Source organism: Saccharomyces mikatae (assembly GCF_947241705.1).
Source record: "Saccharomyces mikatae IFO 1815 strain IFO1815 genome assembly, chromosome: 9".
Taxonomy (NCBI): Eukaryota; Fungi; Ascomycota; class Saccharomycetes; order Saccharomycetales; family Saccharomycetaceae; genus Saccharomyces; species Saccharomyces mikatae.
The window spans coordinates 198,759-212,324 of NC_079264.1; the positions used below are offsets into that span (position 1 = coordinate 198,759).

The following is a 13,566-nucleotide window of genomic DNA, read 5'->3' on the forward strand; positions in this document are numbered from 1 at the left end:
ACTCTATATATTGTAGTAGTGCAAATAATCATTTGAACTCATATACTTCCTTTTGTGCGTGTGATAGTACAGCTGCCCTTTTAGTACCCACAATTCTTTCGAGTGAAAGACCATCAAGTTTACTATAAATGCATCTAACAGTGGATATGTTCAAATCAGTATTACCTAAAAAGGCATTCTTGCCAATAAATCTGACAGTTTCATTGTAAAACTCGGGATTGTTTGGAGGCTTATAAAATACAACGCTCTTCACACCTTTGATCTCATAACGTCTATAATGATGCAACCTTTCTGTATATAACATTACTTTCAAGCGCCCCTGTTGAAATAGTGATCTATTGGCATTAAGTTGTCTTTGATTTGAATACTCATTTATATCGCCAAACAATATTGTTGTCTTTTCCTTCATATAGTTTCTTATGCGGATAAAGTCTGTATAATCTGGGATATAAACCAATATTCCATCTTCATACCCTACGGATTTGACAATACTTGGAATAATGACACTTGTAAAAAATTTAAACCTGTAATCAGGCTCTTCGATAATGGAATTTCCAATAATGTCAAATCTTTGAAAGATTTGTCTGACCTTTAAACCCAATTGTCCAATACTGGAACTTTCTGATCCTATTACCTTATGGTTCTTCCACCTGCCTGCCATGTTACAACATCTTCCATTGATTAATGAATTAGCCGCTGGTGAGATGTACTTTGTAAACACCATTGTCTGTCTGAAGAGCTTAGCTTGTTCGTTAATATACCACATCCTAATTCTGCTAAAATCAGCTTCGTGTTGTTGGTCCGGAATTTTGTTAATATGGTCAAAGATAGTGAAAATATGAGATATATTTTGGTATTCTATTGAATGTAACTGATCAATCACCATTAACTCTATTGATGACAAGAAATCATCCTGCCTCTTTTTTTTATCCGTGTTTTCCAAGATCATTTGAATACCCAGCGGTGAGCATATAATGATGTCAGACTGATAGAAATTACTATAAAGCTTTATAGCCTTTCTCGTGAACTTGAGGCCAACAACAAAGAAATCACTGGTGTTCCCTTTGAATATATGTTGAAAAGATTTTGGTTTGGATTCTGGGGGTAAGGAGTCATCTCGGAATTGGTCATAGAATTTCCCTTTCTTATCAACTTGATCTATACCAGACTTTGAAATTATCTTATCAACGACACGGTACGCTACTTCTCTTGTAGGAACCACAATTAGCACTTTCGGCCTTGTGAAACCTTGATCTAGGTGTTCAGTGTCTGGGTTATCCTGCAATCTTTGATTGTTCTTCAAAATCCTATCTCTTGTCTTGTAAATGTGATTTAATACGTGTAAAGCATACAGATCTCTGTACTCACTTTCATCCTTTTCATAGGAATCATACTCGTATAATATGTCTTTGTACTGAAACATGGGGTCTATTAATTTTTTTTGCATGCAAGTCAATGGATCAATTTTTTTATCTAGCAGGCCATTTTGAACTTTCAGTCTTTGTTTCAAAAAGTAAGAATATATGGAAGACGATCTGTATGGGCTTTCAACTAAGGCTTCCTCACCAACCATGAATGGTTTGGCGTATATGTATGATTCGTCGTCGCCTAGTGAGGCCTTGACAGATTTGTATTTTATGCTTTTGGACTTGAAAGCATTAGATAAATCATCAACGTATTTCTCTGAAACTTGATTAAAGTGCGACTCAAAAGGATCTTGTTCATCTTCACTGTCCATATCATCCTTTTCATTCTCATTGCTGTCATCGTCGTTATCATCTTCTCGATCACCTAAAAGACCATTTTCTATCTCTAATTGCTCGTCTACTGGTTCATATTCTACATTAACATTCTCATTTCCTGCGGGTTTGGCAGCAGCTTTATTGTCTTCGTCAGCCTGTGTCTTCCTTCTCTTTGGCTCTGGATGTTCGGATTTGAGAATAGTCAATAAAGCGTCATAGACTTTTTCCTTTTTTCCTTCCTCATCCTCGACATCAAGATTATCCTCCTCGCTGCCAATATCAGATATTTTATCCTCACCAGTACTGTGGACAATCTCATCCGCTACGTGGTCCACTTCGTTCACACTTTCGTCTTTAGTTCTTCTTACAGAAGATCTTTTAATCTTTCTCAGTTCTTGTCTTCCCCTCTTCCGATAGCCACGAAAATGGTCATTCTTTTCCCTCACTGATTCTCCGTTCATTATAATGTAATTACCTTTCAATTATTCCTCTGTTCCTTCCAATAAATTCAGTCATTCGTCTTTATTACACTTCTAGAATGTGCGATGAGCTATAATATAATAGTCTTGCAAAGGAAAAATTTTTCAGATCATGATACACGAGAGAATGCTTAAGCTTGAAGCAGAGCAAGGGACTGGAGCGGTTACTATTTTCGGAGAGGTGACTGATGAGAAGATGGATAAAGATAGAGGATCGAGAAATAGTACTACTGGAAGGGCTGTGCACGAAGAGTTGGTGGTCCTTATTAGTATTGTGAAGCTTCTTTTTCCGTTTTGCTCCTCACCCCCATCGCGTAATCGCTAAGATTCATTGGAGAGGTGCTGTTTGTGGCCGACCACGCTAAAGATTAGGCAACGATGACCAGTTTGTCCAAGAGCTTCATGCAGAGTGGACGAATCTGTGCAGCATGTTTCTACCTGTTATTCACGCTACTCTCAATTCCAATATCGTTTAAAGTTGGTGGTTTGGAGTGTGGTCTTTCCTTCACGGTGACGCTGTTTACTTTGTATTTCATAACGACGACTTTGAACGTGCTAGCGAGACGATACGGAGGGAAACTATACATTTTTTTGACCAGCTGTCTGTATTACTCGCAACATTTTATCATTGCATCTTTGCTATACTTGTTTTTGTCTGGATTTTCCAATGATGAGTTAGGAAACGTTCTTAAAAAAAGACCTAATGAGTCGGAGTCATTCTTAGAAGCTTTGAAAAATAGCTTAAATTCAAATCAAATTAACTATGTGCTATATTATTACTACTTTCGATTTGTTGTTCAGCCATGGCAGTTTATACTTACCAAATCCACACCTTTTTTTACTCTGTCAGAAGGTTTCTTTACTATTTTAGCTATTCAGGCAGTCGGGGAAACCAATAGATGGTTATCAAATGACTTGAATTCAAACACGTGGATTATCTCGTCACTGCTAGCTTCTGGAGGTGTGATTACTGCTTCACTTTATTATTTGTATCGAATATATGTCACCCCTATATGGCCACTATCTATCCAAACAGCATCTTTATTGGGGTTTGTTTTGTCTATGGTATGTGGGCTTGGTCTTTATGGTATCGTGAGTCAAAAAGGATCTGTCATAGAAAGTTCGTTATTTTTTGCGTATATCGTTCGTTGCATTTATGAAATTTCTCCCAAATTAGCCACTACGGCTACGGATGAGATATTAGACTTGTTTAAGGACGTCTGGCAAAAGCATCAAAGAAATTTGCCCACGGCGGACAATCTTTTGTGCTATTTTCATAACGTCATATTAAAAAATGCTGAAATGTTATGGGGGTCCTTTATCCCTAGGGGAAGAAAAAAAACTGGTGATTTTCATGATAAACTCATCAGTGTTCTTTCATTTGAAAAGGTATCTTTGATATCCAAACCATTCTGGAAGTTTTTCAAGAATTTTACCTTTAGCGTTCCGTTGTCCATTAACGAATTCTGCCAAGTCACAATTAAGATGGCAAGTGAATCAGTTTCTCCAGCCATAGTAGTTAATTTATGTTTTAGAGTTCTTATGTTTTATTCTGCGACAAGGATTATTCCAGCACTACAAAGAAAGAATGACAAACAATTGCGCAAGAGTCGTCGGATTATGAAGGGGTTATATTGGTATAGCCCCTGTATATTGATTGCTATGTATACCCACTTGATTTTGCAATATTCCGGTGAACTGAAGAAAGATTTATGTATATGGGGTTGCAGTGAGAAGTGGTTTGGCTCAGACCAACCAGAAATCATAGTGGATTCATGGGGGTTTTGGAATTGGTGCAACATTTTCTGTACTATTTTGGTATATGCTACTGAACTAATAGGCTCTGGTAGTTGAATGTAGTGCATTCTAACAAGAGCGACATCATTATCCCTACCAAACACGCGAAGACAAAAAGGAGGAAATAGAAGGTGACATATCAAACCACTTGTAACTAGTTGATAGATTATATCAGTTTCAAGTGCCATTCCTGAGCCGCTTATATGATTTTGTTAGTTTCCCTCTTTCGTTATTAATTGCATTAGCGCCTTGCCCGTTCATAGTGAAACTTTCTTACGCTTATTACTAATCTCCTAATAAACCCACTGAACGTCCCAATTCAAGTTTCAATATGTAGATACATAAATATATAAATATACAACGTATATCTAAATCAATTCGTTTATTACGCAATAATTTTGAACCAGATTCCGGTTGAGAGAAGGCCTAAGACAGCTTTATTTTGGCTTTTTTTATCATTCGAAGAAACCATTTTTTGGCTTGTCGCGACGGTGCATGAGAAGATTACCAATGTTAAAGTGATGCCCTGTCCCCTTCCATAGCAATTTTATAGGCAAATACGTCTATTCTTACATTTGCGAGATGAGATACTCAAGACAATGGAGCCGAGTGTCGCAATAGATCATGATGAAATATCTCAATCTAGATATTTTGTAATTGTTGAAAAACTATCGAAGATCGCTAGGATTATTTACATCACGGACAATTTTTTGATTCCATCTTTGTATCCCTTAAAAGAGCAGTATCCAAAAGTTGATAAAATCGTATATGTACAACTTACCGTAGATTTGGTATCAATCTTTATATTTATTACGCACGAATTTTTACTACTGGAAAATGGAACCTATGAAAAGCGATATTTTGAACGGAAGTCAAAGAGGTGTTCAAAATTTGGATGCTCTCGGTGTAATGCTAGTGCTCACCATCCTAAATGGTTCAAAGTTAAGCATTCGCTATTGTGTCTAGGAATGTTCTTATTTGGGGTATATTCGTCAATAAAAGTTAATAACTTTTTCAGAACTGATCAAACCGTTAACTTATACAGATTATTATGGTTGTTATGCTGGCAACTTAGTGTGATTTTTAGCATGAAGTTATCCGCCTTTTACGGGGAACAATTGGATTCCCACAGCGTGCCTCTTGATGGGAACGACAATTTTTTTGGCAGAGTAACCACTGCCGCTAGAGCGGTTTAACAATTCAAATTCTCCAATGGGTATTTTTATATTAGTAAATATTTGTGAGATAATAGTGGAGTTTGATGTAATTGTTGGGATTCCATTTTTTATAAGGCAATAATATTAGGTATGTAGATATACTAGAAGTTCTCCTCGGGGATTTAGTAATCCATAAAAGGGAATCTGCAATTCTACATAATTCTATAAACATTATTATCATCGTTTTATATGTTGTTATTCATTGATCCTATTACATTATCAATCCTTGCATTTCAGCTTCCACTTATTTCGATGACCGCTTCTCATAACTTATGTCATCTTATAACACCGTATATGATAATGTACTAGTAGTATGACTACTAGTTGATAGACGATAGTTGATTTTCATTCCAACACCTTCTTAATCTATATAAGAGAGGTATATAAAACACACGCTGATTGGTTATATTAAACCCAAAGGTTCAGACATAACTCAGAGTATTAAATATATGAATTTAGTGATAACTCATCTTCTTGTATAATAAGTTCTGATCAATTAATAGATCTTTATCTCATTACTGCAGTAAATTCTATTATTAGAATTTTTGTTGATAATTAGTAGTTTAGTAAGTTGTAATAATTAAGAATAGTCGTTCCTTCTTAATCTATATAAGAGAGGTATATAAAACACACGCTGATTGGGTGTATTAAACCAAAAGGTTCAGACATAAATCAGAGTGTTGATGATAAGAATTTAGTGTTAACTCATCTTCTTATATACTAAGTTCTGGACAATTAATAGATCTTTATCTTATTAGTGCAGGAAATTCTATAATTAGAATTTCCCTACTCCATTTAAATTGGTATCACCATAAGAATGTTAGTATTAATTTACTCAACATCATTAGTATCATGTTAAAGAATGTTCGTCATCAACTACAACAATTTATATGAATAAATGTATAGTGGTAATCACTTATTCCAACAATTTTTCTACTTCAATTTATACGAAGACGTATAGTTGCAATAACTTAATCCAATTTATACGAATAGGTGTATAGTAGTAATCACTTATTCCAACACATATCTTATATAATATATAGGACAAGTAACATCCCGTGAATCAAGTTGATAAGTTGTTTTGACAATAAGTTACTTCCCTAAGATAGTATATTAGGATTGTCAAGACATCCCGGTATTACTCGAGCCCGTAATACAACACTAACAAGCAATTAAAATCCGATGTAGTGTAACGGCTATCACATCACGTTCTCACCGTGGAGACCGGGGTTCGACTCCCCGCTTCGGAGTATTTTTTAATATTTTCTTTACACCTTTTTTGTCTTTTTTGCCTCAACTTGGAATTATTTTCCAAGTTTGCTATTCAACACCGATTGTCAGGTACTTCTCGTTATGAGCTCTAATGATAAGAATAAAAACTAAAGACTGATCGTTGCTAAAAACAAAAGGTTCTTTTTTAATAGTTCATGTTCTATATCTTGGATTCTATTTACTATTAAATATTCACTTCCTCATTCATATCTGTCTTGAAAAAAATCAATCCATTCAGGCTTCATCTGAATAATTGAATAAGGTAACATATAGAGATAAGAACATCACAGATAACCCGTAAAATACCAGCAATAAACTACACCTTTTATAAAACCTATCTCTTGGTGGAATCATCCTGCCAACAGCTAAAGAATCTGAACCGATCAATTTGTACCCTAATAAGCCAGGTAAAGTGAACGAAATAGATGTTGAACCTGTAGCTCCCACTAAGGAGAGAACTAATGCAAATGACTCGACAGACAATGCCAAAGTATACATGCTTATTAGCAGTAATGCTGTGATCCAGTAAAATCTAGACTTAATAAAGGGTGCATGATGTTCGTTATCTGTGGCAGCTGCCATAATACCTCTCTCATTACTGCTGTCCTCTTGACTTTCAATTAAACCATCGTCGCAGCTTGCATTGGGTAGTAAATGCTCTTGTTCATCGTATGAAGTTGCATCGAGTGCATCATTAGGCTGGGCTGGATCGTCGACAGTCATACTGATTGGTCTTAGATTGGAAGCGCGGGTGTATTCGGAAACTTGTGGATCCTCTTCGGGATTAGCGTCACCAAAAGTGATCTCAATCCAGATTATAACATTGTTGACAGCTATACGAAGCGGCTGGAACAGAAGAGGGAATGACAAAATTAGCATTAACCCTAGGCAAAATTTGCCAATTACTATCCAAATTGAAGTAGGATCATAGTTTAATATTAAATTGCCTAAGGTTTTGTTGCCAAAGGTCAGATATCCTGACAAACCAACAATTAGAAATAATGCTGTTGACAAAGATATTGAGTTGTTGATGACCGAAGTAATATTTTCCATACTGTTGTCCTTTAGTTCATTTATCATAGGAAATAGGTTCATCGATCCGGTATAAGCGAAAATTATGATACTAAAAGTTGATAATAACCCTTTAAGATCGTGGATTTTCCACCAGCATATATCATTTCTTAATACATTTGTGAGCTCACCATGTCCCAGTTCAAATACAAAATGACTGAATACTAGAACAGATATGTAGGCCAATGCAAAAAGACCCAGAATACTAGAATACTTCAACTGGTCTAATTTCTTCACCAAACATAAGGGTATAATTATCACAGTGGATGCGATTATCCAGAAATTTCTTTCTCCACCAAACAATCCAGGAAAGAGATCACCAATGAGGACCAGATAACTTAACCCAACTCCAAAACATTGAACAATCATTGCTAGATCAAAGATTGGAGCCAAACTGGGATACGTGAGCATGCATAATGTAAAGAAAGAAGAGTTCCTTGGGTTAATCAAAGTCTTAGAACACTTTGAAAGCACAAAGAGACCCAATCCGGATGTTATGGCAGCTAACAATGTCAAAACAACCCCGACCAAAACCCCATCACTTTTAAAACTGTACGGGATAGCCAGTGTACCAGCGCCAACTATTGTCTTTACCAAATTTGCCGTGGATGAAAGAGCACTTGATGATGGTTCCATATTTTAAAACACTTTTTCTCTTAGTACTATTTGTCTTGTCTGCAAAATTTAACTTTTCGTCGTTATTTCTGTTGACGTCTTATCTATTTGGGGGTTTAATTTGACTTCGGATAAAGAAGTTGCGTATGTATGATAAGAGCATAAAGATGTGGAGGCAAATCGATTCATGCTAAACACGAGGACCATACATATTATACAAAAGATAAATATATATACAGTAGATAATAGATGCGAATCATTGGAACCCGGTAGCAAGGAACCTTTGACCATACAGGACAGCGTTGGCTAAAGATACTGACGACAGCAGCAACGGCCAAGTCCTCCCGTATCTTAGTGCACTAAACGACTTCTTTCCTCCCACAATCAAATACAAGGCCGACCATGTGGCAATGAAGCCAGCTCCGTTCTCTAAGTCGTTGTCATAGATCATGTATGCTCCTATGGCTTGCATTGTAGAGAAAAACAAGGCAGTCTTAGTAGTTATACCAACTCTAGGGGTAGAAGATCTAGAAAATACCCTGGAGATTGGTATTGAAAGAGCTGGAGATTGCGTTGGAGGCACTTTGAAAGATGGGGATAGCATCGGGGTTGAAGCTAATAGTGCAGCGTTGGCAAGTGCAGGATAAGGTGTTCTTGTTAATGCGTATAGTCGGCGAAATGGTGAAAGAAATTCATCTTTGGCATCATCAATAGTGGGATTGGCAGACATTTCTTGCGTGTTGATATTTACTAGAATCGACGCTTTTATTATTTTACAGCTAATTTTGTCTTTTCTCTTGGCATGCCCCCCTAAAAGCCGTTTCTTGAAATTTCTTGGGCAAAATATTATGTTGCTTTATAAGATACAACTGAACCCCTCGCTGAGATATAACAGCAGCTGAAAATATTAAAATAATACAGTAGTTACTTCCATATTTAAACCCCCATAGTTAGGCGTGTGAAAAGTTTCATTGTGGAAACAGACCGAATTTTGCTTTAACGACCGTCAGTTACACCTCTAGTTTGAAGATTTCAGGCCAGTCAGACTCAGATGAACTTTTCTTTATTGTATTTATATGTATAGATATATAGGAAACGCCGTGTCTATTCAATGATTCTAAAATTCTCTCTTCTAATCTCCTCAATCACATCCTTGTCCTTTATGGATGGCTTGTAGCAACCAGGGAACTCTTTTTCATATTCCTTGCCGTGAAGCAATTCAAAAAAAATATCCATGCAGGGAATAGAGTTATCTTCAATGTCTTCTTCCCGCTTGGGACAAACGCATCGACATCCGCACCCGAAATCATAACCCTTATCAAATGAGTTAGATTTTTCTTGGCTTTGTAGAGCATTCTTTGGACAATGCTGCAGTGATGAATGCCTATAGCCAATGTCCCTGAAATAATGAACGTCTTCTAGGTTCAGGATCATTCCTAGCCCAATTGAATGGATGGGTGCGTCTCCCCATCTTTCAGACCAGAAACCACCGGATTGTTCCAAAAATTTGAAATAAGCGTTATAGATCTCATTATCAAATAGATCAACGCGGGCAATTTCAAAGTTACTCCAAAAATGACATAAATTGTATTCTTCCCCTTCAATGGAATCTTCTATCAATGGGATCTTAGAGCGAGCCCTTTCGATCAGATGTTGTATACCTTCTAAATCTTCCTCATTATTGACTCGGCCGTTATTCTCTAGCAAAAAGTCTACCATCAACTTTTCAGTCAACTTTGGTTTGGCATCCCAGGGATAATTCACCCATCTAGAAATCTCTTCATCGTCTGTGTCTAAAATATTATAGTTAAATGTAAATAATTTCCAGAGTGTGCCCAAGTTTTCTTTTAAACCTGCTGTTTTCTTGATGAAAGTTTTAGTTGTTCTGAACAAGTTGGGGACGGTCCAATACAGTTCAGTAATCAATACAGTAAATCCATATTTCTTGTTTTTCTTGGCCATCTCGTAGAAGGGATCGTATGAGATGTCACAGAAGAATTCAACATCAGGCTCTATCCTCCAGTACCATTCATGTTTAGAAACTAATGGATGCTTATAAAACAACCCGGAATAAAATCGGCACATTTTGTGGTACGACTCCATATTACCATACATTATACCACGATCGTTTTGATCTTGTAATGTAGACTCAAACAGCAATGAATTACGCACCTCAGCAGGAAATTCCCATACAACTTCATCAACAGTACCAAACTCTACACTGGCATTAGTTGCAGCTTGGATTTGGTCCTTGAAATGATCTGTAAAAGGACGATCATTTAAAAATACGTATGGGTAGTTGAACCATTGATTGAAATGGCCTTCTATACTTTTCATAGTTTTCAGCACCTCGTCCACTTCTTCGTTTCTCGTAAGCATAACAAAAGATGCATTCATTTTGACGTACTCAGGGTCCTGTAAATACATGTCTGTGTCAGTGCAGCCCCGGAAAAACGGCTCATCTTTATCAGTAGAATAGTCCTGGAATGAGTAAGGCAAATTACCAGGATTAAGCGTAGTATCTTTTGAGGCAAATGGCCAGTTGCCCAAACGGTAAAGCATGGTGAAGAAACACCCTAAGAAAAGGAAAACATATCGCTTTTTTCGAAACTTATTCAGCAAGAATTCTCTTACTTTTGGCTTCAATCTTATAGCCATGCTAATTGCATCTAAATATGTTGTATATCCAGCTCTTTTCTGGGCACTAATGCGGTTATAAGCACAGGTCGATAGCTTGTTAGATAGTGAACTAAAGCGTTTTTTTTTTCGCTTTTCATTTGTATCCGAAAAAGGAACCAAGCAAAAAGAGCTCAGATCGAAATAAAGCCCATAGTTTTATAATACAAGTTGAACTAGAAGGTTAGCAAAGCATGAAAGAAACTAGTCGGACCTTAGTTTAAAAGGAGCTGGGGGCTGGCCTGTCAATTCTCTAATCAAAGAAATATCCTCAGTGACTTCATCTGGTTTTAGAGATTGCAAGGGCGGTGCAGTTTTAGTGGAATATCTTTGGGCTCCACGATTTTTTTTCTTTTCATTACCATTGCCGTTATCTTTAGGATTCTTTTCCCCAAATAAAAATGCATATAGGTCAGTGCCTTCATTTATACACTGTAGGAAGTCTGAGTCAGATACCACGCCTGATTTGTAGGTTAGGTTGTTGAAATGGGAAAATTGGGACCCTTGTCTAGAACCTTGGCCGTTATTCCCAGAACCATTACCAGTTTGGAAATCAGATTCCTCCTGATTATTGCTGTTGCCTCTTGTTTCTTTAGAGACGTTTCTTCTCCTGAGTGTTCTTCGATCGTTTCCTGCACCGGTGTCAGTAGCACTTTCATTAGCCGTGTCCCTACCATACTCATTGGATGAAGAGTCCCAACCACTTACTGTGTGGCTCCTTGTATTTTTTTGGTACTGCGGCCTGCTATAGTTCATGGCATATGAATGTACATTCGCCACATCCATTAATAACCTCTCTTCTTGTAATTTCTTTATTTTTTGCTCTATAGATGAATAAAGTCTTTCTTTGCATAACTTGATGAGTTTCTCGTGCTCAGCCTTGGCTTTCTCGATATCTTCTTGAAATTCGATACCGGAACGAGAAACACGATACTCTTCAAATAGGCGTAACCTGACCAACTCTAAATCTCTTTCTTCCTCCAAATCACGCACTTGACGAGCATATAGACCATTATCACCTTGATGCAGAGAAGTTAGATCTGTCTGCAATGCTGTCAGCCTATCTTTATATTGATTATCTCTCTCTAAATAAAAATTCTGATAAATCTTATTTACCTTAGACTCGATATTAAATCTTCTTTTGTCCTTGCGGGACAAATCCTTGTTACTAACTTTTTGAATAGCCATTAGTCTTGAACACAATGCGAACAGAGCTGTATGATCCTTCTTGTTCTCTTGATGCTTTTCCAAGGGTTCATTTTAGCTGAAAAATTGTTTGCGTTTTTTCTTGCTCAAATCTCAAGCGAAATATGATCAATATATAAGTTAAATAATAGGAAAAAAAGATACTTGAAGACAAAATTGAAGTATAAAGAGAGAGAAAGTTTAAATAGAAATTACAAACTCCTTTTAATTTTATATAGCACAAATATTTGCAGGTAATAGATGTTTATTTTGTAACTAGCTTCGTTTTCGAATGCGCTACCCATTGATCATGACGTGCGATGACTTCTGGGATTATCATCTCTTCAATGCTGTGATGATTCTCATCTAAACGTATCCAGTCTCCTTTTCTGTTTTCAGGCGATACGAAAATTACCTGTTTGTTTCTTGTCTGTAAAAGATTTCCGATAACTAGTTGATGATTGTATCTATCCAGAGCCTGTGTACACTTGTAAAGTAGCATGGATTCATCGGTTTCTAATTTGAACGAAACAATCATAGCCTGAGTGGCCCATGATTCCACCAGTCTTCTTAAAAACTTCGGGACAGGGTCAAGATTCACTATGAGTTTACCATCAGGAGTGGTCTTAGTCGTACCCTCGGTGTCATTATTTCCTCCCATCTTACCATTGTCACCGGACTGAATCTTGTGTTGAGGTAATCTCGAATATGGAACAAAAAAGTCACTGACAGCTGCAGCTAAATAAAACAGGCAGCCACTATTGTTCAATAGCTTGGCTATACTTTTCAACGACCACAGGTATTGGTTGACCGTGGTGAATGGTAATAGAAGTAGTCTTTCCTCTTCTTCCATGTACTTATCATATAATTTTTTGTTCTTTAAAACATTTTTAGCAAACTCAGGTTTAATTTTTCCCTCTGAATCAATGTAATCCAGGAACAGAGTATCAATGCTGTGAGAGAAGGACCTGTTATACGGAGTTAATGAAAATTCCCTATGTAGAAAAATGACACTGTACCCATTTGCTAAGAACTGTTCAGCGCTGGATGCACCTCGTGTACCAGCAGAAAAATTGTCAATGAAACGTACAGTGTTGTTTTCCAACGGAACAGTAGTACCACCGGAGGTGATAAGTACTATTTTGTCCCGATTCAAGGAATGTTGTAAATCAATAAACTCTTTAGCGTCCTTGATCAATTCATCGATATAGGCTGGCTTAGGGTTGGTTTTGAAAAACTGCTCTTCCTCAGTAGTGTAGGCAACCGGAAACAGCTCTTCCTTGATTGTACGATCAATGGCATGACTTACTTCAGTAACTGACGTATGAATTTGAGGCCTGTTAAGCACAGGTAAAGGTGGCATTGTTATAACCTTATTAAGAAAACAGTCTGCTGATACCTATGCAGAATATGACAACTACCTACTATGTTGTGTATGTAATTGTCTCAATCTTTTATACAGATGTTCTGTCGCTGACATTGCCTTTCAAAAAAAGCGTGAACAATAGGTCA

The 13,566-nt window shown here is 36.9% G+C and overlaps 8 protein-coding genes and 1 non-coding gene across 9 annotated transcripts; 3 read left to right on the forward strand and 6 right to left on the reverse strand.

Moving 5' to 3' along the window:
* Positions 1-28: 28 nt before the first annotated feature.
* UTP25 (rRNA-binding ribosome biosynthesis protein UTP25) lies at positions 29-2,203 on the reverse strand (the record flags this gene model as incomplete). The annotated part of the gene is made up of 1 exon (XM_056223171.1): positions 29-2,203. The coding sequence occupies one exon, from the start codon at positions 2,201-2,203 to the stop codon at positions 29-31; it is 2,175 nt and encodes a 724-aa protein (XP_056082789.1).
* A 396-nt stretch (positions 2,204-2,599) lies between these two features.
* On the forward strand, positions 2,600-4,075 carry ICE2 (Ice2p; the record flags this gene model as incomplete). Its single annotated transcript, XM_056223172.1, has 1 exon — positions 2,600-4,075. One exon carries the CDS (start codon positions 2,600-2,602, stop codon positions 4,073-4,075), a length of 1,476 nt encoding a protein of 491 aa, XP_056082790.1.
* Positions 4,076-4,617: 542 nt separating this feature from the next.
* SMKI09G0835 (uncharacterized protein) lies at positions 4,618-5,214 on the forward strand (the record flags this gene model as incomplete). The annotated part of the gene is made up of 1 exon (XM_056223173.1): positions 4,618-5,214. The coding sequence occupies one exon, from the start codon at positions 4,618-4,620 to the stop codon at positions 5,212-5,214; it is 597 nt and encodes a 198-aa protein (XP_056082791.1).
* Positions 5,215-6,413: 1,199 nt separating this feature from the next.
* Positions 6,414-6,485, forward strand: Smki_9.trna3E. Its single transcript has one exon. It is a non-coding gene; the product is annotated as a tRNA-Glu (tRNA).
* A 256-nt stretch (positions 6,486-6,741) lies between these two features.
* AVT7 (Avt7p) lies at positions 6,742-8,214 on the reverse strand (the record flags this gene model as incomplete). Its single annotated transcript, XM_056223174.1, has 1 exon — positions 6,742-8,214. One exon carries the CDS (start codon positions 8,212-8,214, stop codon positions 6,742-6,744), a length of 1,473 nt encoding a protein of 490 aa, XP_056082792.1.
* A 235-nt stretch (positions 8,215-8,449) lies between these two features.
* Positions 8,450-8,923, reverse strand: AIM19 (Aim19p; the record flags this gene model as incomplete). The annotated part of the gene is made up of 1 exon (XM_056223176.1): positions 8,450-8,923. The coding sequence occupies one exon, from the start codon at positions 8,921-8,923 to the stop codon at positions 8,450-8,452; it is 474 nt and encodes a 157-aa protein (XP_056082793.1).
* Positions 8,924-9,297: 374 nt separating this feature from the next.
* On the reverse strand, positions 9,298-10,851 carry KTR7 (putative mannosyltransferase; the record flags this gene model as incomplete). Its single annotated transcript, XM_056223177.1, has 1 exon — positions 9,298-10,851. The coding sequence occupies one exon, from the start codon at positions 10,849-10,851 to the stop codon at positions 9,298-9,300; it is 1,554 nt and encodes a 517-aa protein (XP_056082794.1).
* Positions 10,852-11,073: 222 nt separating this feature from the next.
* On the reverse strand, positions 11,074-12,057 carry SDS3 (Sds3p; the record flags this gene model as incomplete). Its single annotated transcript, XM_056223178.1, has 1 exon — positions 11,074-12,057. One exon carries the CDS (start codon positions 12,055-12,057, stop codon positions 11,074-11,076), a length of 984 nt encoding a protein of 327 aa, XP_056082795.1.
* Positions 12,058-12,319: 262 nt separating this feature from the next.
* On the reverse strand, positions 12,320-13,417 carry CAB2 (phosphopantothenate--cysteine ligase CAB2; the record flags this gene model as incomplete). The annotated part of the gene is made up of 1 exon (XM_056223179.1): positions 12,320-13,417. The coding sequence occupies one exon, from the start codon at positions 13,415-13,417 to the stop codon at positions 12,320-12,322; it is 1,098 nt and encodes a 365-aa protein (XP_056082796.1).
* Between the last annotated feature and the right edge of the window lie 149 nt (positions 13,418-13,566).